The sequence below is a fragment of the Rhinolophus sinicus genome, chromosome 3 (genome assembly GCF_057876585.1).
Source record: "Rhinolophus sinicus isolate RSI-liver-muscle chromosome 3, RSI-T2T, whole genome shotgun sequence".
NCBI classification, from domain to species: domain Eukaryota; kingdom Metazoa; phylum Chordata; class Mammalia; order Chiroptera; family Rhinolophidae; genus Rhinolophus; species Rhinolophus sinicus.
In genome coordinates this window covers 138,532,989-138,560,236 of record NC_142503.1, presented here as the reverse complement: position 1 = coordinate 138,560,236, position 27,248 = coordinate 138,532,989, and the positions used below count along the sequence as shown (strand labels likewise).

The window sequence follows — 27,248 nt, the reverse complement described above, 5'->3', positions numbered from 1 at the left end:
AGGGTGAGGCCTGGTCGTGTGTTCTGGCGGCAGAGGGAGCTGGCAGCTATAGAGAAGGAGATGGCACGGGTGCGGACAGAGCACTGCCGACTGGGCCAGCTACACCCTGTGGCTCAGGAGAGCCTAGCTCAGCAGCTGGCGGAGGTGCAGAAGGCCTGGGCCACCCTGGATGCAAAGGCCCAAGAGCGTGGCCGGCAGCTGGAGCAAGCTGCCCAGGGCCACACCTTCCTCGGACGCTGTCAAGAATTGCTGTAGGTGGCAAACTACCCCAGCTGTGCCCTGCAGAGTGGGGGTCACCCCAGCTCTTTGGGGAACTGGGCTCCACCTCCTGTGCAGCTCATGCCCTGCCTTTCCCCCCTCCCCAGCCGGCCCTAGGGGCCCCAACAGCATTTTCCTCTCCCTGCCCCACAGAGCATGGGCTCAGGAGAAGCAGGCACTGGCATCCTCAGAGGAGCTGGCTGGGGACGTGGCAGGGGCTGAGCGGCTCCTGGAGCAGCATGAGGAGCTAGGGCGAGAAATCAAGGAGCGCTGCCGTCAAGCCCAGGATGTAAAGCAGGAGGGGCAGCAGCTGGTGGACAATGGCAACTTCATGTCCCTGGAGGTACATGTGCCTGGCGTTGAGCTGGGCACAGAGCCCAGTTACCCAAAGCCTCAGGAACCCTAGCAGGACTGAAACCAGTGGGAGAGGAAGGCTAGGGCTAGGGGCAGAGAGAAGGGGACAGAGAAGAGGAGGGTCCAGGCCTCAGCCTTCCCTCAACACTTCTGGGCACTCCCAGGATCTCACCCACAGTACCCACTCCCCACCAGGTGACACAGTGTTTGCAGGAGCTGCAAGGGCGGCTGCAGGTGCTGGAGGAAGCCTGGGCCCTGCGCTGGGAACGCTGCAAGGAGAGCTGGGGCCTGCACGTGCTGCGGCAGGGGCTGGACCAGGCAGAGGCCTGGCTGGCTTCCCGGGAGAGCCTCCTGCTGGACCCCAACTGCGGGGTGAGCCAAGGCCCTGCCCTCTTAGCAGCTGTGGCCATGGTCAGCTCCCGCTGCTCCTTCTCTCACTGCCCCCAGGCCGGGTTGCGGACTGTGAGGGGCAGGCCGTCAGCATCCCCAGCAGCTGGGCCTCCTGCTGCCTTTTTTCTCCCCAGCACTCGGTATCTGACGTGGAATTGCTGCTGCGCAGACACAGGGACTTTGAAAAGCTACTGGCAGCCCAGGAGGAGAAGTTTGTCCAACTGCAGTGGAAGGGGGAGGTGAGCCAGGCGGGGCGAGGGAACCCCAGGAGATGGGGCCCCAGTGCTGGTGGTGGGAACAGTCCCAGTCTCAGCCCAAGAGTCAGAGTCTCCCCCAGGGCACTTTCCCTTTAGGAAAACCCCTTCTTTCCCTTGCCAGCTGCAGTATGTTCTCAGCCACATATCCTGGTAGGCTGAGGCGCCACTGTGAGCTGGGATGAGAAGGAATTCTCCGAAGCTGAAGGGAAATGGGCTCACTCTTGGTGGGAAGGGCGTGGGGAGGAGAGACTGGGCATGGAGCCCCCCAGGGCCTGACCTGGCTCACCTCGTTCCCCTCCCCTAGATGGAACAGAAGCTGCTGCAGCAGGTGAAGGGGCTAAAACCTGGAAGAGTTGGCAGTGGGCTGACCTCCCTCCAGCACAGGCCCCTTGGAAGCTGGTGGCTTGGAGCACGGCTGGCTGAGACCAGGGACCAGCAGTCAGGTGTCCCTGTCATGCAGCGCATACCCTTGGCCACCACTGTCTCCCTGCAGCAGGCAGCCGGGCAGCAGGAGCCCAGTGGGGCCGTCAGGGTAAGGGCTGCGCCCTGCACCCAGCGCTGAGGCCTGGGAGCATCGGGCAAAGATGAGCATCGTTGAGCACAGGGAAGAGTGGGTACCTAGACCCCTCCACAGGGGGCCCATCGTGCATTTTCAGGATGTGAAGGGTCTTTGGAGCTTAGGCAGCAGCTCCTGTCTGGGGGGAGGCAGGTGAGTGCCAGGAGATTCTTTCACGAGGCAACTCCCCTCCACAGAAGCACTCAAGGGGCTCAGAAGGACCATCGGGGCCTGGTCCCCTGGCACTGTGGACTCCCGCCAGGGCAGTTTCTTCTTGGGGCCACTTCATAGCTTTTGCCCCCACGCAGGTGGTTTCCCAGCAGGTGGCTCCCTGGCTCCCTCTGCCCCACAGGCACCCTGGGCCTGGTGCAGCCGGGGCTGCCTCACTGCCTTCTCTCCACAGCCCCGCTCAAGTCCCCGCGATGGCTGCTATGGGGCCTTAGGGGACAGCTCCCTGAGCCTGTTCTGGGATGAAAGGACAGCAGCGGAGGTACCAGGCAGTGGGAATAGGGGTGTGGGGCAGAGGACAGAGACGGCCCACTGAGAAAAGCTGAGATGGCCCTGGTGACCCCTGTCTGTCATCTCTTCTCAGAACATGGCTTTCACATCCAGCCTGGACCTTGTGGGAGCCCAGTGTGAGAAGCCAAGGGACTGCCGTGACAGAAAACACACTTTCTCCTCAAGGTAAGGACTGAGTGGGGACACGCTGGCTCAGCAGGCATGGCCTCCCCAGAGCAGCCCAGGGGCTGAAGGCAGGGGTCCCTGCATGAAAGGTGGAGAGTTTGACCCATGGCTGTCTGGGTGGCAGGCTGAGCAGCGGAGCAGAGATGCTGTTTGCAGCACCGTCTGATGGGCAGAGGGAGAGCTGCCATCCAGCCCTGAGCAGCGAAGCAGGTAGGCTCTAGGGGAACCCTGGGGAGGTGGGGGGGGGGGGCAGACTCCCTGGGCCTCGCCTCAAGCTGCTGATGTTCTATGCATCCTGGGAAGTTTCACATCTAGCACTTGTATAGCCTGCAAGGTAAGTGGGACTTACTGTCTTTTCACAAAGAATTTAAGGCCCAGAGAGGGTAAGCAACTTGCAAAAGATTACACAGCTAATTAGTAGCAGAGGTGGGGCCAGGCTTGATCCCCTGGCTGCCGCTGGGTCCTGTTCCACCCCCTTTGGAGACTGCCGCTCTGACTCCCCTACACCCTCCAGGATCCCTGTGGGCTTCCCCAGGCACTGCTGTGTCTGATCCTGGGGCCTTCTCCATCCTCAGGTCCTCACACACCCTAAATGCACCTCCCTAGGGGTATCAGGTAGACAGGGGCCAAGCCCAGCTCTACCACCAGGAAGGCACATAGAAAGCACCCCCTGGTACCCCCACATGGGCCGTGTATATTCAGGGCCTGTCCTGAGGCTGCTGGGCTCTATTGGGAGGCCCTCCCTGCACCTCCCATTCTCTCTGGTTTCCTGGCTCCATTCCTCACCAGCCTCTGTTCCCCTGGACCTCCCAGAATTCCAAAGGGATATTGAGTTCCTTCAGAATGTCCTCCAGGCTGAGCCTTCTAGGAGGCGGGGTGCTTGGCCCGTCCATGTGGTCAAGGCTTGGTGCCTATGGAGCTTCCAGAAGCAGGAACGTCTTAGTCTGTTCGGGTTGCTATAACCAAAATACCCCAGACTGGGTGGGTTATAACCAACAGACATTTATTTCTCACAGTTCTGGAGGCTGGGAAGTCCAAGATCAAGGCGCCAGCAGACTGGGTAGCTGGTGAGAGCCCTCTTCCCATTGCAGGTGGTACCTTCTTGCTGTGTCCTCACAGGGTGGAAGGGGCATGGTTGCTCTCTGGCGCCTCTTTCCAAAGGGTTCTACCCTCATGACATAACCACTTCCCAAAGGCCCCTTCTCCTAACAGTGTCACCTTGAGGTTAGGATTTCAACATAGGAATTGTGGTCGGGTGCGGTGGGGGGAACGACACACACATTCAGACCATGGCCAGGAAGAGGGAGCGTGCAGGGACTCCGCCTGTAGCTGGCCGAGCGTGTCGGCCAGGGCTGACCGGTGTTCTTCTCTTGCTCTGTAGCCCGCAATCTGAGCCCAGAGCTTAGAGCCAGACGTCTGGACTTCACAGCTGAGCATGCCGCTGAGGGGATGCCCAGCACGACTGCTGCACTCAGGTAAGGCACCTGGGTCAGGTGTGGGCAGGCGTCCTGAGACGCCATGACCAGCATGGGTGCTGCCCTCTTAAACCCACGGGACTCAGACCTACACTGTTTGAGACTCTCAGCCACCCTCGGAAACAAAGCCCTAGCACCCACCCCACTGGGTAAACCCCTGCTCACCCTCAGCAGTGACAGTAGAGCCTCTGGGCCATGAGGCTCCCTTTCCCCACAGATTCCATGGCCATCCCCTACCCTCCTCGCTGAGGGGGACACACGTGTGCACTGACGGCCACCCACAGCCCCTGGAGCTCCCACCGATGGCTAGTGCTGCAGAGGAAACGGCACCAGGCTCCCACCACCTTTCCTGCTCAGGCTCAGCCCGAGGTGAGGGGCACCCACGTGACCTTTGCAACTGGAAAGCTTGCCTGGCTCTGTCCACCTGGGACCCACACGTCCCTGCCTCCTTGGTTTCCTCCTCCTCTTCTCCAAGACAGAGCATTGTTTGCGGGACAGCCAGACCTCTCCGGCACCCCTGCTCATGTCCCTGCTCTCTGCCTCCATCCTCTCCTGCTTTCCCCAGTCCAAGGACCTGGTCCCGCTCCAAGGCAAAAGGGGGACCTGACTGTCCTAAGAGGTCAGGATGTCACCCAGACACACACGTTTATTTATACAGAGGCCCACAAGGAGACAAACCCACACAGACAGCACACACACACAGCCTCGTGCCTGAGGAGCTCTCACAGCATAACGGTGGCAGCCACAGTGGTCGTCTCTGACGTGTTATCCACTGACACTCCTGCAGGGCCCACGGGTTCCAATCTATGATTCAGGGGATGTGTGGCTGAGTGAACGGGCTTTGTCCTGGACACAGTGGTTTCTAAGGATACCAGGGCAGCCATTTCTTCTGCTCCGTGATTCTAGTCCATGCCCAGGTCAGGGCCTGAGTGTCACTGGGTCATGAGAACCAATAATTTCCCACCCCACCCCCCCACATACACACCATGGGCACCCCTCCAGCTGCCTATGGCTCCCAGTATCCACATCCCAGATGGATGTTAGGAGGCAGGGAGGCCAGTGTGTGGAGAAGATTCTGGGGTGGCTAGGCCCTAAATTCACTCTGCCTCCCTGTTCTCCCCACAGGTATAGGCCCTGAAGCGAACCCTGAGGTGGAACCAAACCTCAGGGCTACAAGTGAGAACACCCCCTAAGGGGCCAGAGCAAGACTCATCTACCAGGTCCCTCAGAACCAACTTAGGGAACACATGGTTCATTTTTAAGAGACAGGACCACCTCCCCCCAAAGTCACAGCTTGGTGAAGCTATGCGGTTGGCACTGGTATCTTTCTTTGGCTCATCTGGTGCCAGGTCTGGCCACCATACAATGGGACAGGAAGCAGCCCTTTGAGTCCCTGGCTACACCGCTAGGCCTGGGTGAGGCCAGGAGTGCTGTCACTGCCTGTAAGGCTGCAGCAGTCGAGAACCCCCCCACCCCCCCAGGCCAAACTAGCCTCCTGCCTGCTTGCAAAGGGTGGCGCCCAGCAGGGCAGACAGACCGGGAACAGATGGCCCATGCTGCAGGGGAAACCCATGCCAACACGATAGCTCTGTGAGGTGCCTGGAGAGACATTTTCTTTAGACCGGTCCTTGCCCTGTGTAACCAAGAGCCTGGAATAACATGTCCCTTCCTTCTTGGCAGCAACGACAGAATCTCAGATAATGCTTCACATTTGTGTGAGCTGCTGTAATACATAAAGCGCTCTGTTTCACTCTGTACAACTACTCAAGGTAGCAAGAAAAGAACAGACACAAGTCGCGGGGCTTCGAGCCCTTACACAAATACGGTCATGCTACTCTGGGCTCCCCCGTCTCTATGGCCAACTGCCACAGAACCTCTGAATCTTCTCCTTGCTCAAAAGGAAGCCATCTCCAGCCGTCACGGGGACCGGACCCCCACCCGTTTAGAACTCCAGACCTACCCGGAGGCATCTATGGCAGGCTTGCTGGTGGCTTCAGTGCCTCACCTCAGCAGTGCCAGGCACACACCCTGGTGGAGCCCCAGACAGGACCATCCGCAACCCTAGCGGCTCTGGGACACCTGGGAACGACTGTCTCTGTCCGATTCAATTCAGGGCAACCAGAGAGTGAGGAGTCAGCCTGAAGAAGAGTCAGGGGCAGTGAGCCCAGTGGGAGCCCCAGGCCAGGGCAGCACCCCCTCCTGCTGCCATCACTGGGGCTGGTGCTGCTTGCGCTGCCTCCGCCGCTGCACAGCCTCACGCAGGGCCTCCAGCAGCCGCTCCCGGTTGTTACAGATATTATAATGCGTCAGGTGGAGCAGCTTGTCCACGTCCTCCTGGCTGTATGTCACCTTCGAGTAGTGGTAGGGCGAGCTGGATGAAGACAGGTTCACTTCCCCAGCCTCCTTCTCCTCAGCTGTCCGCCGGACCCCTAGTGGAGAGAGAATGCAGCCTGGGCATGGAGGGGAAATGCACTGGGTGGTGGAGGGGGGTGCGTTGGGGTCCCCTCTCAGAGAGGCATAAAGGACTGAGGAGGTAGGACGACAGACAGGGGGCCCCGGGCACCAGGAGGGCATGGTGGAGGGGCTGAGGCAGCGGCTCACCAGGGGCTGAGTACTCCCGGAAGGAGTCATTGAGCAGGGGGAAGTGTAGCACGGCAGGGGCTTCAGGGCAGTCAGGGTCCAAGAACAGGTGGCACTCCTGAGGTTGGCGCTGCTCCTCAGGGCTGGGCGAGATGGGTGGGAAAGGGATCCCTTGCTCCTGGCAGAACTGGCCCAGGAGCTGCAGCTGCTGCAGGGTGGACAGAAATGACGTCAGAGGAATGGGCCACAGGGCTCCCCAGCGTCCTCAGCACCAGGCTGACCAAATGTGGAGGTTCGCTAAGACACTCGGGATGTAGGACCCAGAGGCCAAATCAGGCTCTAGTGCAGGGGTGTCCAAACTTTTTTCAACGTTTTTCACCGAGGGCCATATGCGGTAAAATACACAAACAGCCGGGCCACTCACTTGAGGTGAAGTACGTATTGCCTCACCTGGTTTATTTAAGTAAACTAAATATATTTTTGGAATTTGCTGCGGGCCAATTAAAAATGGATTGCAGGCTGCAGTTTGGACACCCCTGGTCTAGTGGATCCAATGCAGCCAAGCCAGACTTGGAAAAATGCTCTAAACCTGACAGCTTTTCTGCTGAAGCTCCACTGGGCTCAGCTGAGCAGGGCTGCAAACACCTCCCAGGTTCTGCAGTTGGGAGGCAAAAGGCTGCACTGGACCAGCACAGAAACTCAAAGCAGAGGGTCCCAGAGGCCCAGGACCAACTGGGGTGCAGGTATAGCAAAGGGGATCCAGACATAAAATATATTCAAAACATTGCCGGTTCCCCCATGACGCCAACTTCCTGAGCACAGTGGGTTCCCCTGGTTGTGGATTCTATGAATTCAGTCTCCTGTTGTCATGGTGTCACTGTCACAGACCCCAGGGAAGGTGGGCCTGATACTAGACTCCAAAGCACATCTCCCCAGAGACAGGAGCCCGGATGTCAGGCCAGCCGAGGCAGGGCCAGGCCAGGGGTTGCCCGCCTTCCAAGCCTGCCCCCATCCCACCTGAAAGGCTCCATGGAGGTTGTAATCCAGTGACAGGATGAGGTCCACGTCCCGTGTGGGCTGCAGGAGGGGCAGGCAGCTGGTGTTGATAAGGTAGCCGACATCCAGTAGACAAAGGTAGGGCTCGGCAGGTGTCAGCTGATTGGGGAACCCGTCCAGTTTGGTGGCTGGAGAGGTTGGGGGGATGGGGTGGAGAAGCAGCTGTCAGTGGTGCTGAGGGCACCAGCCCCTCAGGACTAATGCCAGCTCCTCGCTGCTGGTGGAAGGAGACCCTGCCCTCTGGTCCTGCGCCCTCCTGCTGAAGTAGCACCTCCACTTCCTGAGGCCCTGAAGCTGGGCCCTGATCCCCATCACAAGGAGAGAAAAAGGGGCTCCTGCTCCAAGCAGCCCAGGGAACTGAGCTCAAAGGGCTTGGGGACCAGGGGTTGCAGAGTGTGGGTGTCTGGATCAGGGACCTAAGGCTCAAATGGCCCTGGGAAGACTCTAGAGAGCAAGGACCAGGGGGAGAAAAGCAGATACCTTTCCAGGTGGAAAAGTGAGGATGTTGGAAATAGTCCTTGTGGAAATGGAGGCCATGCAAGAAGTTGTGCGTGGCCTGGGCAAGCGGGCGCCACGTCAGAAGGTCAGTGAAAAACTCGGCTATCCTGCCAGCTGCTGTGGGAGGCTCTTCGATCTTCAGAAGGGGGACGCGTTCCTTGCCTGCAGTCAAGGTGGGGAAGTGGGGCATTCAGGAAATGGGGACCCCCTGGACCTTTATATCAGCCTCTTTGGACTCCCAAAGGCCTGAGAGCCATCCCCATCGTCCCCCCAAATACAGCCCCACCAGCTACCCTTCTGAATCCTTACAAAGGCGCCCGGCACCTACTCAAACTGGCCTGATCCTGCGCCCAGCGGTCCCAGAACTGGCTGGGTTCTGAGGCCCAGTATAAGCTGTCCTGGAGGTTGGCTGCATACAGGTTGCTCCAAATACCTGAGAAAGGGGTCACAAGGAGAAGAGGGTCCCACACCCCGTCACAAGCTTCCCCAACGCCAGTCCTAGACCAGGAAACATCCCAGTGACTAAGCTGGGAAGGTCAAGGCCCACCACGTCTCTCAGGCCCATTCTCCCCACTACCCCAGCTTCTCCAGCCTTCCAGCACCCCTCACCTTCCAGGAAGCAGATGCGGGACTCGGGAAGCTGCTTCGTCAGGTGTCCCATGAAGAACTCGGAGCCAAAGAGCTCGGAGGGGATGAAGGCACCGTACTTAGGAAAGCCAACCTCGTAGGGGGAAAACTCGACCCACTCTGTGAGGAGGCCACGCTGCCTTAACATGGGCCCAGAACCGGAGGACTCTCGGCACCAACGCACCCACCACAGGCTTCCCGTCAGGACGGCCTGGTGATCAGGAGGCTCGGCCTCACTGATGGCACTTACTGATGGCACGCTGGCCATGGGACCTCCAGCCCTTGCCCCCATCCCAAAGCCTGAATGATAGTCTTTGGAAAGCATGGGACCTGGCCCAGAAGAGGTGGTGTAACACCCACCTCCTGCACACAGGCCCGGCTACCCCTCGCCCTCCAACCATGAAAGCACGGGTCTCAGCTCCAGGCTACTCACCCCCAAATTCAAAGGTGGTCAGCTTCTTCTCCTTGGTGTTGAGGGCACAGTAGATGGGCAGCGGGTTCTGGCCGTGACTCAGCGCCTCCCGCTGGTCTGAGAGTTTGTGGTCATGGGGCTAGCGGGGAAGACGATTTGAACCTAAAGCCATGACTTCCTGATGCCTGGGCCTTTCCCATGCCCTACTGCCCAGGGCTGCTCCCCAGCTCCGGGCCTGCGGTGGCTTTGGCTGCCCCATCTCCACTCCCCAGGCTGCAGTCCCCCCACACCTCATCATGCAGCAGCGCCTCGTTGATGAGGGCCCACAGGTTGGTGAAGCAGCTCGGGTGGCCCAGGCGGGCACGCTCAGCCAGCTCTTGCCGGTACTGCAGCAACTTGCTGTGGGCCAGCACGCCCAGTTTGCTCTTGGTCACCTGGGCCTTCAGCGACTCAGTGGGTCCTGCCAGGTCCTTCTGAGACCACTCTGGGTCCTCATAGAGGTTGGCCAAAGCCCTGGAGAAAGCCAAAGCCAGGGGGATCATCACTTGAGGACCCCATCGCATGCCTTGGGCTCTCTATTCTAGGACAACAACCTGGCAAGCACTTTCCAAGGGTCCCCCTAAGCACATTTTTGTCTGGCACATGCACTCTCCCAGCCCTTCTAATTTGGTCAGAAAGGCTTGTGGAGTCCAAGAGAGCCTTACCACCCCTGCCACAACCCAACCAGCCACTACCAGGCTTCCATACTCAACCTGCAGCTAGCTCACCAGGTGGAGCCCGAGGCCCCTGTGATGTAGGAAACACAATCCAGGAGGCCTAGCTCCCTCAGGCCGGCCAGCTGCCCATACAGGGACGTCATCGCCCGGATCCCACCACCGGTGGCCATGACAGCTACCACTGGGATCTGAAAGAAAGTACAGCCAGGCTCAGAGAGGTCTCAGGGAGGGGGAAGGCTGAGCCACAGGAAGAGGCGGTAGCAAGCCAACTGGCCACTCAGCTCACCCACAGCTAAGGCCACTCAAGATATGATCAGGGCTCTTGGGGCCAGTTCTAATCGGGCCGCTAAGGAGGTTTTAGTCAGAAGCAGCCTCTCAAGGGTCAAGCTTGTCTGGTTTTTAAGAACTTCCGAAAAAATGGACCAAACAAGTTTTAGGCCTCATCTCCTCACCTCTAGCCCCTGAGGAGTCTGGTGATCGCTTTCTGGAAGCCCCAGAGCCACCTCAAAAATGTCCCAGGTAGCCACCCCTCTCCCTCCTTCAAAGAGACATCATCTCCCTAGGAGACACTCCAGCAACCTCCCGGCCAGCAGGCCATCTCGCTGATCAGTCAGACCAGGCCCAATGTCTCAACCTGGACCAGGCTGAGGATCAAGAAATAATGAGAAAAAGGGGGGAAAAAAGAAACAAAGAAACAACGAGAAGGGAAGCTAGCCTGGAGAGCTAGCTTGCAAGCTCCGGGTGCTTCATGCTCTCCATTTGCTGTGATCAAGCTCCTCATAACATCAACTGAGAGGGCAGCAAAGCAGGGGCAGGCAGAGAGGAGGCGGGTCCAAGCCCCGCTCGGCACCAGCTACGGTCTGGTCAGGGAACAGGCAGTGCCAGCATTCGGCACTGAGCACGGGGCCAGAGCGAGCCCGAGGCTGCCCACCCCGTCCAGCCCAGCCCCCAGACCTCATCCTCCTCCAAGTCTTCATCCAGCTGCAGGGCCTGCTTCAGTGCCTTGGCCACCACCCGCTTCCTCCTGCTCAGGAAGGCCTGCTCCTCAGCGCAGGGCCCGCAGCCCAGCCGCACGGCCAGCTCCCTGGGTCTGGGTGGGAAGGAAGGGCCCATGAGGCGGCTCCCGGCCTCGCCAGAGAAAGGGAAGCTGGGTCTGCCTCCCTGAAAAGCCCACTGCCATCTCTTCTCTCCTCAACCCTCACCCCCCCTCCTGTGTCCTGACTGAAATCTGAGGTGTGGGTGTGATGGGGAGAAGGCGAACCCAGACCCATGTGAGGACACTTGGGGAATGCAGCAAAGCGGATTCACAAACGGGGAACACTGGTGACTAAAGAGGTCCTTCCGGGGTCGCAGGTGCAGACAGGCCCCTGGCTGGGGCCCAACACTACTGACCCACTTCCACCTCTTAGCGTCTCTCCTTCACCCACCCAAAAGGGACCTCAGAGGGGACGGGAACCAGTGTTCCCACCTCTTTGTGGTGAGCAGCTAGTCTCCCCAGCATGTGGAGGGCCAGGGCCACAACTCCTCTTGTCTGGTGAAGGTTAGCTAAGGTCCACCTACAGTAGCTGCCACCCGAAGGGGCACGATTTCTCACCTCTTGGTTTCCTTGCCCTCTCTGTGCCTCAAGCCACTCTTCTCACCTTCTACCTGCTTTTCCAGTCAAACATTTATCAAGTGTCTCCCAAGTACAAGGCACTAGGCTAGGCACACACCCCTCCAACTAAAGTGGAAATGCAAGTCCAAGTTAAAAAGAGCCTTTACGTGCTAAGGCTCCCTGAACATGGTGCTCTGCCCTGGAAGCAAACCCCTGCGCATCTCAGAGGATTTGCGGAGCAGCAGTTGTTCTGGGAGCCACCTGGAGGAGCCACCCTCACTCTTCCAGGCCGAGTGCCTGACTGTGGGCCACCCGTCCCTGCCTGCTTTCCCCCATCACCTTTCCAGTGCCCAACCCAGCTTCTCACCCGTCTTCTTTTTTCAGCTCCACCCTCATCAGGGGCTCCTGAAAACCATGCATGATCCAGTCACAAAGGGTGGCCACCCTGTTCCTCATTCCAGCCCAAGCCACACCCCCACGATGACCCCATGCTCCCTTGGGCCCCCGGCTATCTCCACAGGGGCCAGGCCTGAGGCCTGAAAGCAGACATGCTCAGAGAACTCTTCTTCCCCGAGCCTGGTCCAGCATTTGTCCAGGGCATGGCCCGAGGACAGAAGCTGCTACAGAAGTGGGCCAGCCCTTCAAGGCCTGGAGCCCGGCCCTGCCCGTGCATCTGGCTTTCTTCCTCTGGTGATCAGTACCTGCAACGTAGGGAAGACGAGCCTCACCACTTGGCCAGAGGGCAGGGCCCTCAGGGGCACCTTCAGTTGCTCCTGGGGGGCATCCTGCAGGTGGGGATAAAAGAAGAACTAAGAATCTTTACCATTCCGGTCCAGCAAGGACTTTACCAATTGCCCCTGGGAGTGACAAAGAAGTAGCAGGAAGCGGGACAGGAGACTGACACCAGCCCCACACTCTTCCCAGGGTGCATGACTCTGCCAGGGAGTAAAGGGTAGGTTGGGGGGCTCAGCATGAGCAGAGGGACAGGCTGGAAGGAGGTGCTAAGGGGAGGAGGGGGAAAGGCTCTGCTGTGGGTCCCCCTCGCGGGCGCGAGCAGCACGCGACCTGCAGGTGAACAGTCAGCTCCGGCTCCCAGCAGGCGGGGCAATGGAAGCGGAAGGAGCCAGAGCCCACGGAGGTCTCCTGTGGACCCTCACGGGCCCCGGGAACCGCAAGCTGAACTCTGCCTTTTGACCCTGGAAGCAGTAACCAGAGCAGAGGCTGAGAACAGGCTCTCAGTCCACAGAGGCCCTCATCTGGCCTAAGCGGCCTGGGAGGCACCGACATGATGTCTGGCCCAGGCGAAGGCTGGGAGATTGCGCCCCATCACAGCCCTTCTGTGGACTAAGGGGAAACCCCCCAACCCCCGCTCCTGCCTGAGAGCTGAGAGCAGCAGTGCAAGGACCCCTCCAGGGTCCCCCCAGGGTCCCCTCAGAAAGGGGAAGACAAGGGCTGAGGGCCAGGCTATCCCAAACGGTCAGGGACTCACCCTGCTGGTCCCCTGCCTCCTCCAGTCGAACATGCAAGCAGGAGAGCTCCCGGGCCTGAGTTAGTAGGAGAGCCCCTCAGACTCGAACCCCTCCTATTGGAGGCCCCCACCCTCCCAGCACCCTGGTTCTTGCTCCTCAGCACTTTATTACCTCAGCCGAGTCACCATACATTTGCTTGAAGTTATATCCTCTCGAGGAACTAAAATCCCAGGGTCCCCCCACTCAGCTCTGCCCCCCCCCCGACCCCCTAGGGTGGGCCTGACACTTGGGGAGGATGGTGAGCAGGTGGCCTGAGGGAGGGGTTCTAGACTCACCACCAGGATGCCATTGCTGACCAGCTGCTCAGCACAGTGTGTCCTGGAAAGAGCCCCCAGTGACCCTGAGCGGGAGTCCCGGTTCCCAGGTTCTCACCCCCCAGCGAGGCCTGGCCATTCCTCCTCCACCACTGGATGTCTCCCAGGAAAGGGAGTCGGCTCTGGGTGCGCTGGGTCCCATCCTTCCCAGAAGGAAGCACTCCCACCCGGGAATTGCCCCAAGGCCCCTGACTCACAGACTCTGCAGCCGAAATTCAACTTCCAGATGCTCCTCACCCTGGAGAGAGGAAGAAGCAAGTTAGGAAGTGTGAAGAGTATGAGTGTGAGTGTGAGTGTGTGTACACACACAGGCGCAGATTCCAACCCAGATGCCAGCTGGGGCTGCTGGGTCCCAGTGGTAGGAGAACCATATTTCCATCTCCGGGCTGCACAGTCCACCTTCTCTGGACGGCTCCAAGAACCGCCCTCGGCTTAGGGACCAAGAAAGAGGGTTAGGGATGAGATTGCTCCCCTGGGGATAGTAGCTACTGGCTGAAAGAGGCCTCTGAGATGCTAGGGAAGCCTGGAAAAGAGGGCCACACATACTCAACCACCCTGCAGGCGTCTCCCCTCCCCGGCGCAGAGGCCCTCCCCTCCCCTGGATGCAGCCTTGCCTGACTGTTCAGGGAGAAACTCTCACGTCGGAACTCCCCCGCCTGCAAAGTCCCCACATCAAACAGCACTGACAATACAGGGTCATCGCTGGTCAAAAGGTCCTGGTCAAAGACTTGCAGCTGTAGGACGTTCTGGAAGGGGAGCAGAGTGAGGGGGCTGTAGCAAGGAGGGTGGGATAGGAGGGTGAGAAACACGGGGACAGAGAATGGGGGGCTGGGAGGGAACGGTGGCAATGCACAGGACAGTGAGCAGGCCAGGGCTGACATCCAGCCCACCTTGAGCTGGCTGTGGATTCGGAAGCGAAAGCTCTGATTCCAGGTGGGGTTTCTGCTGTTCTTAACCGTACATGTCTGAAGCTTTTGGCTGGACGCCGTGGGCAGCCAGAGAGTCACATAGCTGTCAGAGGGGGTCACTGCGGGAGGGAGGAACGGGTGCCCGCTGAGTGTCAGAACGCTTCCCAGCCCAGCCACCCACAGTCCTCGTCCTTCCATCATAGGCATCCCCAAGAGACGTAGGGACCCAAGAATGGGGCTGGGTGGGGAAGTGGGGAAGAGCAGAGGCAGAGCTCCGACCATGACTTTCCACCACCCAGTACCTCTTCTTGGCACCCCCTCCAGGAACCCCCGGCATGCCCGGCCCTACTCACATCTCTCCCCAGTCCCTGCCCCATGCTGAATGCTGCTGTAGAACTGTTGCCCAGCACTCACCTAGGTCCTTGGAGGGCAGGCCACAGGCCTGCAGAACACGAACGGTGAGCAAGCAGGTCCCCGGCACCTTTGCCTGCAGACAGAGGGACAGTCTTGCTGCAGGCAGAGGGGCCCAAAGGAGACAAGGGCCAAAAGGGAGGCTGGGGCAACCCCTTGACACCTAATCCTGAATCACAAGCCCAGCTCTGCCCAGCCACAGGCCTGAACAGAATGGAGCTCTGGTGTCTGCTGACGACCCCTGCCAACACTTAGACCACACTCTGAGTGGGCTTTGGTCCAGGGTCTTCATGGACATTAACTCGTTCAATTACACAACCATCCTATGTGGGAGACTACTTATGACTAAACTCCAGGAGGAAACTGAGGCAGGAAGACTAAGTAGTCACTTGCCCGAGGATTGGACCAAGCTAGCTGTAGGCTCAATCCCCACACTCGCCTGCCTCCAGTTCCTGGTATAGTTTCCTTTTCAGTCTTTCCACCCACACGCCTGGCTCACCCTTGTTAAGCAGGCTTGTGGTTGGTCTTGGGTGGCAGGGTGCCAGGGAAGATATGTCAGGACCCAGCCTGGCCTTGGGCCCCCTAGTTGGGCTGACCCCCATACTTTCCACCTCCAGCCAGGGGACAGTTTTGGAAACGGGCTGTCTGCTAGGGTAGGGATAGCAGTAGCAGCTCAGACCACCCACAGGTTGTCAAGTCCTCCAGGTCCTACAAGGTCAGGGTAACAATAGTTCCCAGGTGGCTCCATCTAAACCCACGACCCTCGGTCTGGGGACGGGACCCTGGCTGGTTCCCAAGGCAGGGGAAGCCATGCCAACCGGTCCTTCCTTTCGGCCTCCAGCCCTACCTCAGAAAGGGCTGGCGTCCAGGGGCAGAGCTGGGGAAGCTCCTCAGTCAGTGTCAGCCCTGCGCCCCACACCCCAAACAACTGAGTCAGGTCACTGGAACAGCCACTTCCTTCTGGGGCCCCAGGAAAGCAGCTGGGAACCTGAGTTATCAGGTCCCAAGCCCCTGGTGCCAGGGGGTGCTGTCCGGAGCCCATCCCTAGAGAAACTCAGGATGATCCTTGTCCCAAGACCTGCCTTTTCCCTGGCTTCTGCTCACCATGCTGGGCCAAGGAGAAACCCACAGCTCCTCTAACAAACAGCATTAACCAGACCCCAGAAGAACTAGGGGTCCGAGTGGAGGCCCAGTTCCCTACTGATCTTACCAGAGCCATGAGGCTGAGTCCTTGGGAGCCAGGAATGACAGCACCGCCGCAGGACGGAAGGCGGTCGGCTTTTTAATCCTGAGCCAGGGATGTCCCCGCTGGCTTCAAGCTCCTCCCCGGGCCCTCCCAACCACCTCCGCTCCACCCAAGCCCCACACCCATTCCTGGACCAGCCACCTGTCCAGAAAATGAGGTACCTTAATCCTAGGTGGAGCCACTGACACCCATGGGGTGTGGGCTCAGCACCCCCAAAGGCCCATTCTCTCCAGCCGTCTCCATCTGCGCTCACCCCATCCAGCCCTGACCTACAGAAGACACCCCCCAGGAGAGCTCACTGTCAGAGGCTGAGCAGGAAGGTGGGAAAGTAAGGCCTGGAGGAGCCACTGAGGTCTGGAAAGCAGGGAGTGAAGGTGGGCCCAGAGCAGGGCAAGCGGAAGAGCAGTGTCCCCTGTGGCAGGCAGGGCCTCTCGCAACTTCCAGTGCCAGTATGACAGGAATGCCCAGTCCTGACTGGGGCACCGGGCCAATCTGACAAGTGCCCCAGGCCCCATTGTCAGCTGGTAGGGACGCGGTTTGTTCTAAGCCCTTCAAAGCCAGCTGCTTCCGCTTGGGAGCTGGGTGCTGGGTGGCTGGGGATGAGGGAGTCTGTGTGGAAACCCACTCCTTCCGCAGGGGAATAGTCTCAGGAGGAGCAGGGGCTTCTGTCCCCTCCTACCTGTGCCTGTTGTGAGAGAAACAGGGGTGACTCTCAGGGCACCAGACCCTACCAGCTGCCCTGGAGCTGGAGGAGAGCAAACAAAGCCAGGGCAAAGGTAGGAAGAGCCTCACAGGCCCCAAGTCAATGAAGTTTGTGGCAGCGTTACGGCGAGGTCGGCCTGCTTGCCAAGAGGGGTTGCAACGGCTGTGGTGGATAGAGGGGTCTTGACAACACAGCTCCTCAGGCCCAGGCACGGACCCGGCCCTCACCCCCAACAGGGTCACCCTGAAATTTTATCTGAGCCTTGCATCCCTCACCAGACCATGGAAGGCAACTTCAAGAGGGAGTCTCAGCACACAAGAATCACAGGTACTTTTATTGAACACTCCTCTGTGCCAGCCCCAAGTTATCCTTACAGATCTCATCTCCAAGTCTCACAACACCCGGGAGGTAGGAACCAGCATTATCTGTTTTACAGACAGGAAACCAGTGCTCAAAGGCAGTACCTCGCCCACGGTCATGGAGGTGAGAGGCGGTGCTGCACTTGGAGGCTTTTATCCTCCAGGACAGGCCGCTGCCTCATCTGTGTGGCAACTTCCTGGGAGCCCACACCCAGATCTGCCTGGCATCTCCTGGTCCTCCAGACCGAGATCCTCCAAAGCTGATCCCAAGCTGCGCGAGGCCAGCAGCCAGCATGCTTGGACTCCAGGTTGCCTCTAGCATTGGCCAGGCCCAGGAGGGGCACCACCTTTTCCACGAGCTGCCCTTGGCAATGTTCACCGGGCCTCCATCAGTCGAGACCTGAGGCCTTAGTGAGGGAGTCGAGCAGCTGGAAGTAACTGTACTTGAGGTCGTACTCCATGTCGTACCAGAAATTCACTGCAGAAAGAACGATCTGAGCATGAGGGTCCCTCTTCTAACCTACGGCCACCCCAACCCCTCCCCCAGATGCCCTGCTGGGCCTGCCGTCAGGTGACCGGGCAGCTCCTCACCAGCAATGCAGCCGTGGGACTGCTGGACATGGTGGAACCAAAGGGCCGGCAGGTAGAGCATCTCTCCAGCCCGCACTGTGCAGCGAAGGGCCTGGGCCTGGCTGTAACTGGGGTACCGGGCCAGATCGGGAGCCAAGGGGTCCAGTGGGATCCAGGGCACCTGGGGACACAGTGGATGCCAGGGAGTAGGCCCCAAACCCCTTGGCCCCCCAACTCTGTCCCTTCCAAAGGTGAACACCACGGGCCCTCCCCTGTGCAGCACCACAGGCCCTGACATTTTTCAGAGCAAGGAGCACATCCCCAGCTCTTCTGTGGCTTCTCCTTAGAGCCCAGGCTCCTATGCTTCTCTCCCCCTGGGGCCCAGGAACTAGACAGGTACCTTCTCCATAGCCTCCTCATCTACCATTTTGAAGGAGCCCTCTTCAGTTAGCTGGTAGGTTGCCGGTGTATACAGCTCTGAAACAGATGGAGAAAGGTGTGGCCCGCTGCTTGCCAGCCACTTCCATTCACTTGTTCCCTGGGTACAGGGGAACAGGGTCAGGAGACACTGTGTCCACACGTCAGGCCTGGGGCATGGGCCTGCCTGGGTCCCTCCCTTCCTTCCCCCCACCTGGGCCACCTGCTCCCCAGAGCCCCTGCAGGCCGCCTCCCCTACCATAGGGGATGAAGGGCCGGTCGCTGGGTGGATGTAGCAGGAAGTGTTTCTCTCCCGAGACCACACAGTAGAGGTTCTCATAGTGGTCCTTGTGCACTGCCACACAAAGAAGGTCCAGTGGGCAGGGATGTGGGGGGCAGGGCAAGGCAGCGGCAAACGATCGGGGCCTTGCACCCCCAGACAGCTTACAGTGTAAGAGAACAGCCTGCGATGTCAGAGCAGGCTTGAGGGGATGCCCAAGTGTCTGGCGGAAATTCAGGCATTTCTGATCTCTGCCCACCAGGAACCTGACGCTTTCCAGGCCCTGGACTCAACTCCACCAAGAGGGGAATTTGAGCACACAGAGCTCTCCTGAGTTCACCCTGACCTTGCTGGCCTCCGGAGAGCTTTCAGGGACCTAGGAGAAACAATGCCCTCCATCCCCAATGCCACGGGTACTTTCCCCGACCTGAGCTGTCAGGGAGGCCCTCTGTTGTGTCCAGTCCGAAATCCCAGAAGAAATCTTAGAGATCAATCAGTCTAACTTCCGTCCAGCCCCAACCTTCCACTCTTGACCTCTTCCTCCCCACCTGATACCTACAAGATGTCACTGCAGCCGCCTCCCCCAGCCAGAAGTTCACAGCATCAGGCATCTTTCCTGTGAGTCGGGGGAAAAAGGGTAAGTTAGGAGAGGGCACCCCAACAGCCAGGCTGGGAATAACCACCAAAAATGATGCTGGGCCAGGACCTGGGTGGGGAGCAGAGGGGTCTCCAGGAGAAAGCAGGGAGAAAGAACAGGTGGGTCACTTGGCGAGGGGCCTCCCTCCCCTGGGGCAGAAGGACAGGTAGCAATCTTCGGTAGCTCATCAGTATAAAGTCCAGGCCCAGGGACTTGAGCAGTTAGTGTGCAGCACCTGAGCCGGTGGGGCCGAGTGTGGCCACGTTATCACCAAAGGGAGAGAAGCAGCAAGCAGGGCCCCTCCTCCACTCACCCAGTGCCTCTGAGGCCCAGGGCACATGGGGCTCCAGATCAGGCAGCAGCTGGGGCAGCTCGGTGGGCAGGTTGGAGCACTGCTTCTGCACGTAGAGGACTCCTGGGTGTTGGGCTCGGCCCTCCAGCACGTCCAGCACAAAACTCAGGGACAGGCGGCACTCAGCGGGCATCACAAAGCGGTCCGCGCGCACAGCATCCGCATAACCATCTGGGGTTATGGCCACACTCACCTCTGTGGAGCCCACGGTGGCTCTGGAGGAACGGACATTCAGCCCGTGTCCAGACGCCACAAAAACCACCCACATCCCACCGGGGCAGTCCCACCTGAGGTAGGGGAGCGACCACTTCTGGAGAGCCGGCCAGTGCCGCAGGGCATTGCGGATGACACAGGGCCTGCTGGGGCAGACCCAGTCCCGGTAGAAGTGGAGTGGAGTGGGGGGCTCGTCCAGGTAGGGCACAGCAAGAGGCACGCTGAGCTCTGAGAGAAAGAGGGGGATGGGGGGCTGAAGCCAACAGCATGCAGTCACTGTCCCACTGCCTGCCTTTCCTGGACAGGCCACACTGTGTCCCCAGACCATGCCCACTGGACACCAAGGGACCCTGGACAACCAGGAATTGAAGAATGAGGAGGGAAATTTAAGGGAGAAAGTGTGACACACCCACAAACACACCAGTATGGGCCACAAGAGGCACCAGCGCCGGGGTCTGCTGCTCAGCCCATAACCCAAACCTGCCATAGGACCACGTCCGGCCCGTACCATGGACCCTTGGCTTTCCCACTCGGAAGTGGCCAACCGCCTGGCATCCATTAGGAAACGGAGCCACTGAGGCGGTGTTGGGAGCTCCAGAATGAGCAGAGCTGAGGCCCCCAGGCCACAGGCTGGTATAGGTGGATCGAGGCTCTGGAAAGTGCCCTTCAACAGTGATATTTACTGAGCCCCTACAATGCATTCAGTACTTGGCTTGGCCAATGTGGCTCTATCAAGGGATGACCCAATCATCATCTCAGGAAGCTCACGACCTGGGGAAGACAGACTGCCACACAAAACTACAGGAAGAAAAGTAAGGGCTAGACTTTGGGTTTGGTCTTAGTGAAGAGCGTCACCATCCTCAGACACCCAGGGCTGCCTTTTGCATTCGGGCAGGTTGTACAGTGCGCTACGTGTGCAGATGTCTGCAGGGGCCTGTGTCACCCGTAATAAAAATCTTTTTGACGCTTCCTTTTCCCTCACGCCTATCATCCTATTGATTGTCGCCAAATCCTGTTGATTGTACCTCCTATGTCTCTCAAATGATCCCCTCCTTCATTCACACTACCTCCATTGGGGCCTCAAATGTCACTCTGATGAGGCTACCTTCCCTGGCCACCCTTTTAAAAACTGTGACCTTCCCCCCAACAATCCTATACCCCTTCCCTTTTTTTCCTCTTTCTCTATATCACCATCTAACACACTACGTATTTCACTTGCCCAAATTGTTTATTGGTCTTTCTTGCTAGAATGTAATGTAAGCTCCATGAGGGCAGGGATGTTTGTCTTGTTCACTGGTATATCCCTGGGACCTAGAATAACACTGAACACATAGGACTGAGCTCAGCAAACACCAGAGATGCCAAAAAAATGTATGCAAGTGGACACTTTGGTCAACGTTGCTCAAGCAGTAGTTTGCAGCAATCAGAAGTGTCTGGACTCTGATGGTAACCACGCTGAGCCACCTCCTGCAATTGTAGAAGTCAAATGTGACTTGTATTCATCTTTTGTTATTGGTATATATTATTTGAATACAGTTTTTCTTTCTTAAAATGTGTATACATTTTTTTGGCACCCTCTGTATTTGCTTAATGGTTGAATAAAAGTCTCCAACATCTCCTGGGTGGATGGTTGTTGCAGTGAACTAATTGGTTTCCTTGGCTTAATTCCACGCCCTCTCAAAGCATCGCTCACCTTGGCCCCAGTCATCTTCCTAAAATGCAATCTCATCTTGTCACACCCCCATTAAAAAATCCTTTGATGACTTACCACTACTCCTTACACAATAGTGTCTGCCTTGGCATGCATTCAAGATGCTCTATGATCGGGCCCAACTTACTTTTCCAGTCTGGTTTCCTCCTGTCTGGTGCCCGCCCCCTACCATTGACTATCCAAGCGGTACCAAACTTTGTTCCTGTTGCTCACTCAGCCTGGAATGCCTTTCTCCTGGCTTTTATAAAGGGAACAGGGCTTTGCTTTGTTATTTTCATCCTTGAGGTCTGGCCTGAACATCTTAAACCTCAATGGGTGGTTACTGCCTCCTGCTCCAAACAGCCATCGCACTCATTTTCACCTCTGAGGTCATGCTTTATCTTTCACAACTCCATCCCCACGCTCGTCATCTTGGCCTTGCTGTCAGTCGGAAAGTGAACGTCTTTAGATCAAATACTAGAACTGAGTGAGAAGACAGACGCTGGTGGGCCCAGGAAAACGGAAAAGGGAAGAGCTGGCACTGGCTACAGAGGTAAGATGGAACCTGCCAAGTAGATAAGGGAGCAGGGGGAAGAAACTGGCAAAGGGCCTTCCCTGTCATGTCAACTCATCAAAGCAGGCACCTTGGGTGGTGGGGTGATGTGGGGCTCAGTAAATCTATTATTGTCACGGGGATTTTTAAAACACATGGAAACTGCCATTTTTTTTTACCCTTTGTATTTTCTGCAACTACTTCAGTTTTATTTTGTCTCCATTTTATAGTTTTCCTTTAGAGAATGGCCACTGTGAGCTTCAAAGTGAGAGAATTTCAAAAGGGATCCAAACAGTTCCTTTGGCCCAACAATTCTTCTGCTAGGAATTTAGCCAACAAAAATACTCACACATGTGCAGAAAAACTCTGCTCCAGGCACAATGGCCTCTTCACTGTTCCTTGAACACACCAGGCACACTCCTACCTTAGGGCATTTGCCCGGAGCGTGCCCTCTACCCAGAAGGCTCTTCTCTCAGATGTCTGCACAGCTCCCTCTCTCCTCCCTTTCAAGCCTGTACTCAAATGTCATCTTATCAAGGAGGCCCACCCTTACTATCTTATTTAAACTTGTAAATTAGCCCCCACCCCCACATCCTAAGGTCCATTCTTCTGTTTTAATTTTTCTTCCCATAGCACTTATCTTGTAACCCATTTCTTCTACTATATAATTTACTCATTTAGTGTGCCTATGGTTCATCGTCTGTCTCCTCAGAACTATAAGCTAGCTATGAGGGCAGAGATCGGTTTTGTTTAGTGATGTATCCTATACACACTAAGAGAGCCTGGCACACTGAAGTGCTTAGTAGGTACAGTCATGGGCCACATAACGATGTCTTGGTCAATGAGGAACCGCAAATTGACGGTGGTCCCACAGAGTTTGTGGTGATGCTGGTGTAAACAGCCCACTGCCGCCAGTTATATAAAAGAATGTATCGCACATATAGTTACAATAGTAAGCTGTGCTACCTAGGTCTGTGTAAGCACACTCTAACATGTTCCCACAACAACGAAATCACCTAACCTTGCGTCCGGCACATGACTGGATTTGTTAAATGAATACTCCTAGTATTCCTTGCTGGCACTGTTGAAAACAGATTAGGAATGACCTAAATGCCTATCTACAGTGGGCTGGTTAGTAAATTACAGCACCTAGCACCCAGGTGTGAAAAAAGATTGTGAGAAATATATGGAATGATCTCCAAGGTAAACAGCACTGAAGAGGGTCTTTCGTTGGCTACCATTTGTATAAAAACGGAGGTATATAATATATAGTCTCATAGGTGTGGATGTAAACAGTGTTTCTGGAAGGATGCAAATTGGGACCTGGAATGGGAGGGAAGCTTACTTTGTGTTTTAAGCCCACTGTTTTTAAACCATGTGCCTGTGGTTCTATTAAAAAAAATTAAAAAATCACTTAAAAATAGAAAGGGGAGAGAAAGGAAGGAAAAGAGGGACAAAAATAAAAACCAAGCGGGGGGAGCCTGGGATCAGTGGTACCACTGCCTCCAGTTCTGCACAGCTCGCGACTTGGAGGCGTCTGTTCCTGAATAGTCACAGCAGGGGTTCGGACAGGGAGAATCCGACCACCTTAGACTTCACGACAGGAAAGGGTGGGAAGGGCAACAACATTGTGTGCGGGGGAGGGTGGAGGGGGGGTGTCAAGACTGGACCGGGTGTTGAGACTATGAAGTCATCCCAGGAAGCCACGAGGGCATGCAAACACGGGAGGAGAGCTGAGGACCCACCCACGGGCATGGGGATGGAGGAGGGGTTCGACGGAAGAGTAATTAGAGACGGGCCATCAACCAGCCACGTGCACGAGGTTCTACGCCCCGTGAGAACTAGGGCGCGCCCTGGTGTCAGCGGCCCAGGAAGGACCGGGGCGCACACGACTCCGGGACCGGGTGCCCCGCCCGCGTCCCGAGGCTACTCGCCAGTCAACGCCAGGACGCCGCAGTCTGACCGAACCCACTCACCCCGTGCCGCGGCCGGAAATTCTCGTAACTCCCTCCGCACAGCGTCTAAAGCCACCTCCGCCATGACGCAGCCGCCGCCGCCGTCCTGAAGCCCCGCCCTCCTCTTTAACACCCCTCCTGGCCCCGCCCTCCCGAGGCCCCGCCCCGCGGCTCCCCGCGGCTCAGTCCTTAAGTCCGCAGGCTGGATCCACCCTCTGCGCCCCCCGTGCAAACCGGATTCTGCTTTCCATGCGGCGAGCGAGAAGCGCCTTCTGTTGCCTACCCCACTCGCTGACGTCCCAGAGTTAACAAATGATTGTTTATTGACGAGTTCATACATCAGTACAAACGAACATGTTAAAAACAGCCCCAGCCCCGTGAGACCTGGGGAGGAGGGAAGCGCCAGGGCGTGGACAAAGTATAAAAGTTATAAATAAGGGGCTTTTAAAACTGGGTCAGGGCAAATCTGGGCAGGGGAGGCAGTTGCCGGTGGCCTCAGACATGCAGGAGATGGGCGCCGGCCCGGCCACAAGACCCCCCTTTCCCCCCAAACACACACACACACGCTGGGCTGGGGGTAGGGAAAGGGCAGCCACCTCACAAACCATAGCAGGAGCGTAGCTTCCTCCTGGTGAGGAACAGGCTGGCTGAGGATCGTGAAGAGCCCAGCCCAGAGGGCCAAGCCTGAGCCCTGTCTGGGGTGGGCTGTGGCTGGTGTGCCGATTTGGGGGTGAGGGGAGCGTGGATTTCTAACCCTCACAGGGGCAGCTGCAGCCCCGCAAGGGGTCCACCCTCAGCTGCCAGAGTTCTTGGGGTCCAGGATTTCAACGCAGATTGACCATACAGGTGGTGGTAGTAGAGAAGAGTGGGGGTGAAATAGGTTTCATTTGTTCAGGTGCACTCAGGCTGAGGTAAACGGAGCTGGGCACCCTTCAGAATCCAATTTCTTTCTACGCCTCTGCCTAGGAGCCAGGAGAGCCCAGAGGCCTGCCCATGGGAGATGGAATGGGCTTCTGTGGCATGGGGCTATAGAAAAGCTGTCGACTTACCTGAGGCAGAGGGAAGCAGCAGGGCCCGGAGACACGTCACCCCAACTCTTCAACTGCTTCACTACTTGGTCCTACTCTACCTGCCACTGTGCTTTACCTCCTTCCCCACACCCTGAACAACTGTCCTTCTAGTTCTAACCTAGCCCCTTACCTCTACCACTTACCTGTCCCTCCTACCACCTTTCCAGTGTCTCTTGGCGCCTGCTACAGTCCCGTGTGCCTCCCTCCCCTCAAACTCCGGTATCCAGAACACCCTGGGTACCCAGTGCTGTCTTTGAGGAGGCTCCTCCTACCTGAACTAAGTCCCCTATGGGCCATCTCATGTCATCTAGACTGTGGACACCAAAAATCAGAATGTGGGGTTTAGTGTGTTCCATCCCTTTTTCTGCTTCTTGATGGGTGTGTGTGTGTGATTCCATCTGTGGTTAAGGTCCTTAGAAGGTGGGCCGGCACCCTGTAAACCAAAAGGGAAGTTCCAACAAGAGGCTTCTGACTTAGCATCACTCAGGAAACAGGGAGGAAGCGGCCTCTGGGCTCCAGCAGCCTGCTGGGGGCCGGGGTTGGAGGACAGGGAAGGCCCAGGGGCTGAGGAAAGGAGGCCTGGGAATCGTGTCTGCCTAGCAAAGGGCTTCACTGTCCCGCAGCAACATCCCACAGCTGGCTCCACGAGTTCCGGCCAGGACAGAAAAGGGAATGGGGAGAGAGACAATACTAGGGCCCTCTTGGAGGGGGAATGGGAGTGGAATGTGGGGACTCAGGCCTTGATACCAACTCAAGCCTCCTGACGGCTGGGAATACTCTGGAGGGCCAGAGAGCTCTGCATTTCTGAACTGCCAGGAATTGAGGAAAACAGCCCCTGTACTGGCAGCCAGGGCAGTGCAGCTGGTGTAGGAGGGGAAGTGGAGGTAGAGGAGAGGCTCCGCTGCTGGCTGAAGAGCACTGAATACCACATGGCCTCTCCCCTCTCCCACTGAATACCCTGTGTGTGTGCGCTCCACCCCAGGGAGCGGATCCCTGCAGTAATTTCAAATGGCTTCTGAGAAGAGGGGGCGAGCCCTTCCCGATGTCCCCCAGATGGGGCAGGCTGCCCTCCTACTCCTCACAGCACCAAGATGACAAAGACCCAAGACCTACCCCCGCAGGAGCCACTGGAGGGGCTGTGGAGGCAGGAGTTCCAAGAAAGTGAGGCAACAGTCAGGGAAATAAATTAATAAATACAGGAGCCCCATGAGAAGCAGCCCGGAAAGCTGCTTCCTCTCTGAGCATTGATCCCTGCTATCCACTCCAAGCATCCCCACAAGTGAGTGGAGGAAGGGCTACAGTTTGGAATGAGGGGGGCATTCACTTGGGACAGGCTTCTGGAACTCAGAGTCTGCGTTCCATGCGCTGCTCCACAGCTCGAAGCAGCAGCTCTGAGTACTGCTCTAGCAGGGCCTGCGTTTGCTCAGCTCCCACGGCCCCAGGGCTCCCGCCTGGGCTGGACAGCACTGTCCCGGCCAGGGCCTCTAGCTCCTGCCGCACTGAAGAGAAGGTGTTTCTGAGGAGCTGGGTGATGCGACTTTGCTCTGCTGAGGGCGTCTTGCAGCTGGTCACCTGCAATAGGACCCCAAAAGTGGGTTGGAGGAACAGTGGCGGGACCTGTCCAAGGACTTATAAAAAAGAGTGGCCCAACCTAGATAGCCTGCCCCCCAACCCCCCAAGAAGGGACTGCATGCCCAGCTGGATATGGCTGGGAACTCCACACTCCCAAGATCACTAAGTACAACCAGAGGCTACGGGATTGCGGCAGACTCTGGGGTGACCCCATCAGATTATGGCACCATCTGTATTTTTTTAGCAACTGCTCTTTCAAGGCTTGGGCCCTGCCAGATTGCCCCCAGGTCTAGGGTGCCAAATAGTTTTTGAGTCCGAAAAGGGATACTATTAACAATTACACTGGGACAACAGGCATAAACTGGGATGGTCCAGAGCAAACTAGGACACGTGGGCTCTCTACCCCACCCTCTTGTCTGAGGAAGTCTCCAGCTTTCAGCCAGAAATGGCCCTAGGTGCTCGGTTCAAAAGGCCCAGACTGGCCTCTAACCCTCTGGCCTCCTTGCCCAAGATGTTCTAGATTGCTCCACTAGCCATCAGTGGAAGAGCCTTATCATTACGTTCTGGACACTCAGCTAGCATCCCTGACAGGCTCTGTCTCCCTGCCGCTGATGCCCAACACATACCAAGTGGTAGAGCTGCACGGCCTGACGCAGACTGCCCTGGAGTTCGGCCACAAGTTGTTCACACTGCTCCAGGCTCACCGCGGGTCCTGGGAGGGGCAGATGCAGCTCAGTAAGGCCCAGCACAGTTGCTCTTCCAGGCGTCCCCCCCTTACGGCCGCTCGGAGCAGGACAAGCCTGTGACCCACCAGCATCACACCTCCTCCGCTTGCCCTCAGTCCCTTCCCCGTCTCTTCCTTCCCAACACCCTCCCGACACCAGACAGAAAGATCCAGAGGAAAGGACCACCCCAGCCCCAGGGGCCAGAAGGCACTGGGGGGCAAGTATGTCACAGGGAGATCATGAAACTCGGCAGGAGTGTCTCATCATCAGGGCTGCGACTTATGGAC

General features: G+C 57.5%; 3 protein-coding genes across 6 annotated transcripts in view; 1 reads left to right on the top strand and 2 right to left on the bottom strand.

The window, feature by feature from the left end:
• SPTBN5 (spectrin beta, non-erythrocytic 5) overlaps nt 1–5,734 on the top strand; it is a 47,149-nt gene extending 41,415 nt beyond the window's left edge. The window contains exons 57-68 of the mRNA XM_088796946.1: nt 34–251; nt 412–601; nt 808–984; nt 1,137–1,241; nt 1,564–1,791; nt 1,973–2,305; nt 2,408–2,499; nt 2,624–2,709; nt 3,516–3,566; nt 3,881–3,974; nt 4,192–4,343; nt 5,100–5,734. Of these exons, the coding sequence (XP_088653072.1) occupies nt 34–251; nt 412–601; nt 808–984; nt 1,137–1,241; nt 1,564–1,791; nt 1,973–2,305; nt 2,408–2,499; nt 2,624–2,709; nt 3,516–3,566; nt 3,881–3,974; nt 4,192–4,343; nt 5,100–5,167 (1,794 nt within the window). The 3' untranslated portion in view covers nt 5,168–5,734. The remainder of the gene's footprint in view (nt 1–33; nt 252–411; nt 602–807; nt 985–1,136; nt 1,242–1,563; nt 1,792–1,972; nt 2,306–2,407; nt 2,500–2,623; nt 2,710–3,515; nt 3,567–3,880; nt 3,975–4,191; nt 4,344–5,099) is intronic.
• LOC109444200 (bifunctional peptidase and (3S)-lysyl hydroxylase JMJD7) lies at nt 5,679–23,731 on the bottom strand. 3 transcript variants are annotated; one of them, XM_088797155.1, is made up of 25 exons: nt 23,616–23,731; nt 19,471–19,624; nt 19,145–19,398; nt 18,754–18,810; nt 18,174–18,269; nt 17,898–17,974; nt 14,623–14,695; nt 14,191–14,327; nt 13,915–14,046; nt 13,498–13,538; nt 13,262–13,304; nt 12,947–13,001; nt 12,523–12,653; nt 12,159–12,242; nt 11,825–11,862; nt 10,818–10,953; nt 9,915–10,051; nt 9,438–9,660; nt 9,169–9,286; nt 8,718–8,855; nt 8,437–8,541; nt 8,091–8,270; nt 7,572–7,738; nt 6,576–6,762; nt 5,679–6,403 (listed from the first exon to the last, which is right to left on the bottom strand). In XM_088797155.1, exons 1-25 carry the CDS (start codon nt 23,677–23,679, stop codon nt 6,183–6,185), a joined length of 3,048 nt encoding a protein of 1,015 aa, XP_088653281.1. In that variant the 5' UTR covers nt 23,680–23,731; the 3' UTR covers nt 5,679–6,182. The 3 variants fall into 3 exon arrangements, with proteins under 3 accessions (XP_088653281.1, XP_074183980.2, XP_019580984.2); XM_074327879.2 differs by lacking the exons at nt 17,898–17,974; nt 18,174–18,269; nt 18,754–18,810; ... (1 more) ...; nt 19,471–19,624; nt 23,616–23,731 and adding an exon at nt 15,830–15,948; XM_019725425.3 differs by lacking the exons at nt 5,679–6,403; nt 6,576–6,762; nt 7,572–7,738; ... (14 more) ...; nt 14,191–14,327; nt 14,623–14,695 and adding exons at nt 16,876–17,405; nt 17,519–17,678.
• A 168-nt stretch (nt 23,732–23,899) lies between these two features.
• The window catches only part of MAPKBP1 (mitogen-activated protein kinase binding protein 1), a 51,547-nt gene continuing 48,198 nt past the window's right edge, over nt 23,900–27,248 (bottom strand). For both annotated transcript variants that reach the window (XM_019725426.3, XM_019725427.3), the window contains 2 exons: nt 26,863–26,948; nt 23,900–26,236 (listed from right to left, as the gene is read on the bottom strand). In XM_019725426.3, coding sequence (XP_019580985.3) covers nt 26,009–26,236; nt 26,863–26,948 — 314 coding nt within the window. In that variant the 3' untranslated portion in view covers nt 23,900–26,008. The remainder of the gene's footprint in view (nt 26,237–26,862; nt 26,949–27,248) is intronic.

Bases quoted from the DNA above. Each gene is read 5' to 3' on its own strand.
- LOC109444200 (XM_088797155.1), bottom strand. From the start codon at position 23,679: ATGGCGGAGGTGGCTTTAGACGCTGTGCGGAGGGAGTTACGAGAATTT. The intron at 12,243-12,522 runs GTCGCGTGCTGC...CCCCACCTGCAG, and splicing joins AGCTGACTGTTCACCTGCAG to GATGCCCCCCAGGAGCAACT. The intron at 8,271-8,436 runs GTAGGTGCCGGG...CCTTGACTGCAG, and splicing joins GCAGGATCAGGCCAGTTTGA to GCAAGGAACGCGTCCCCCTT.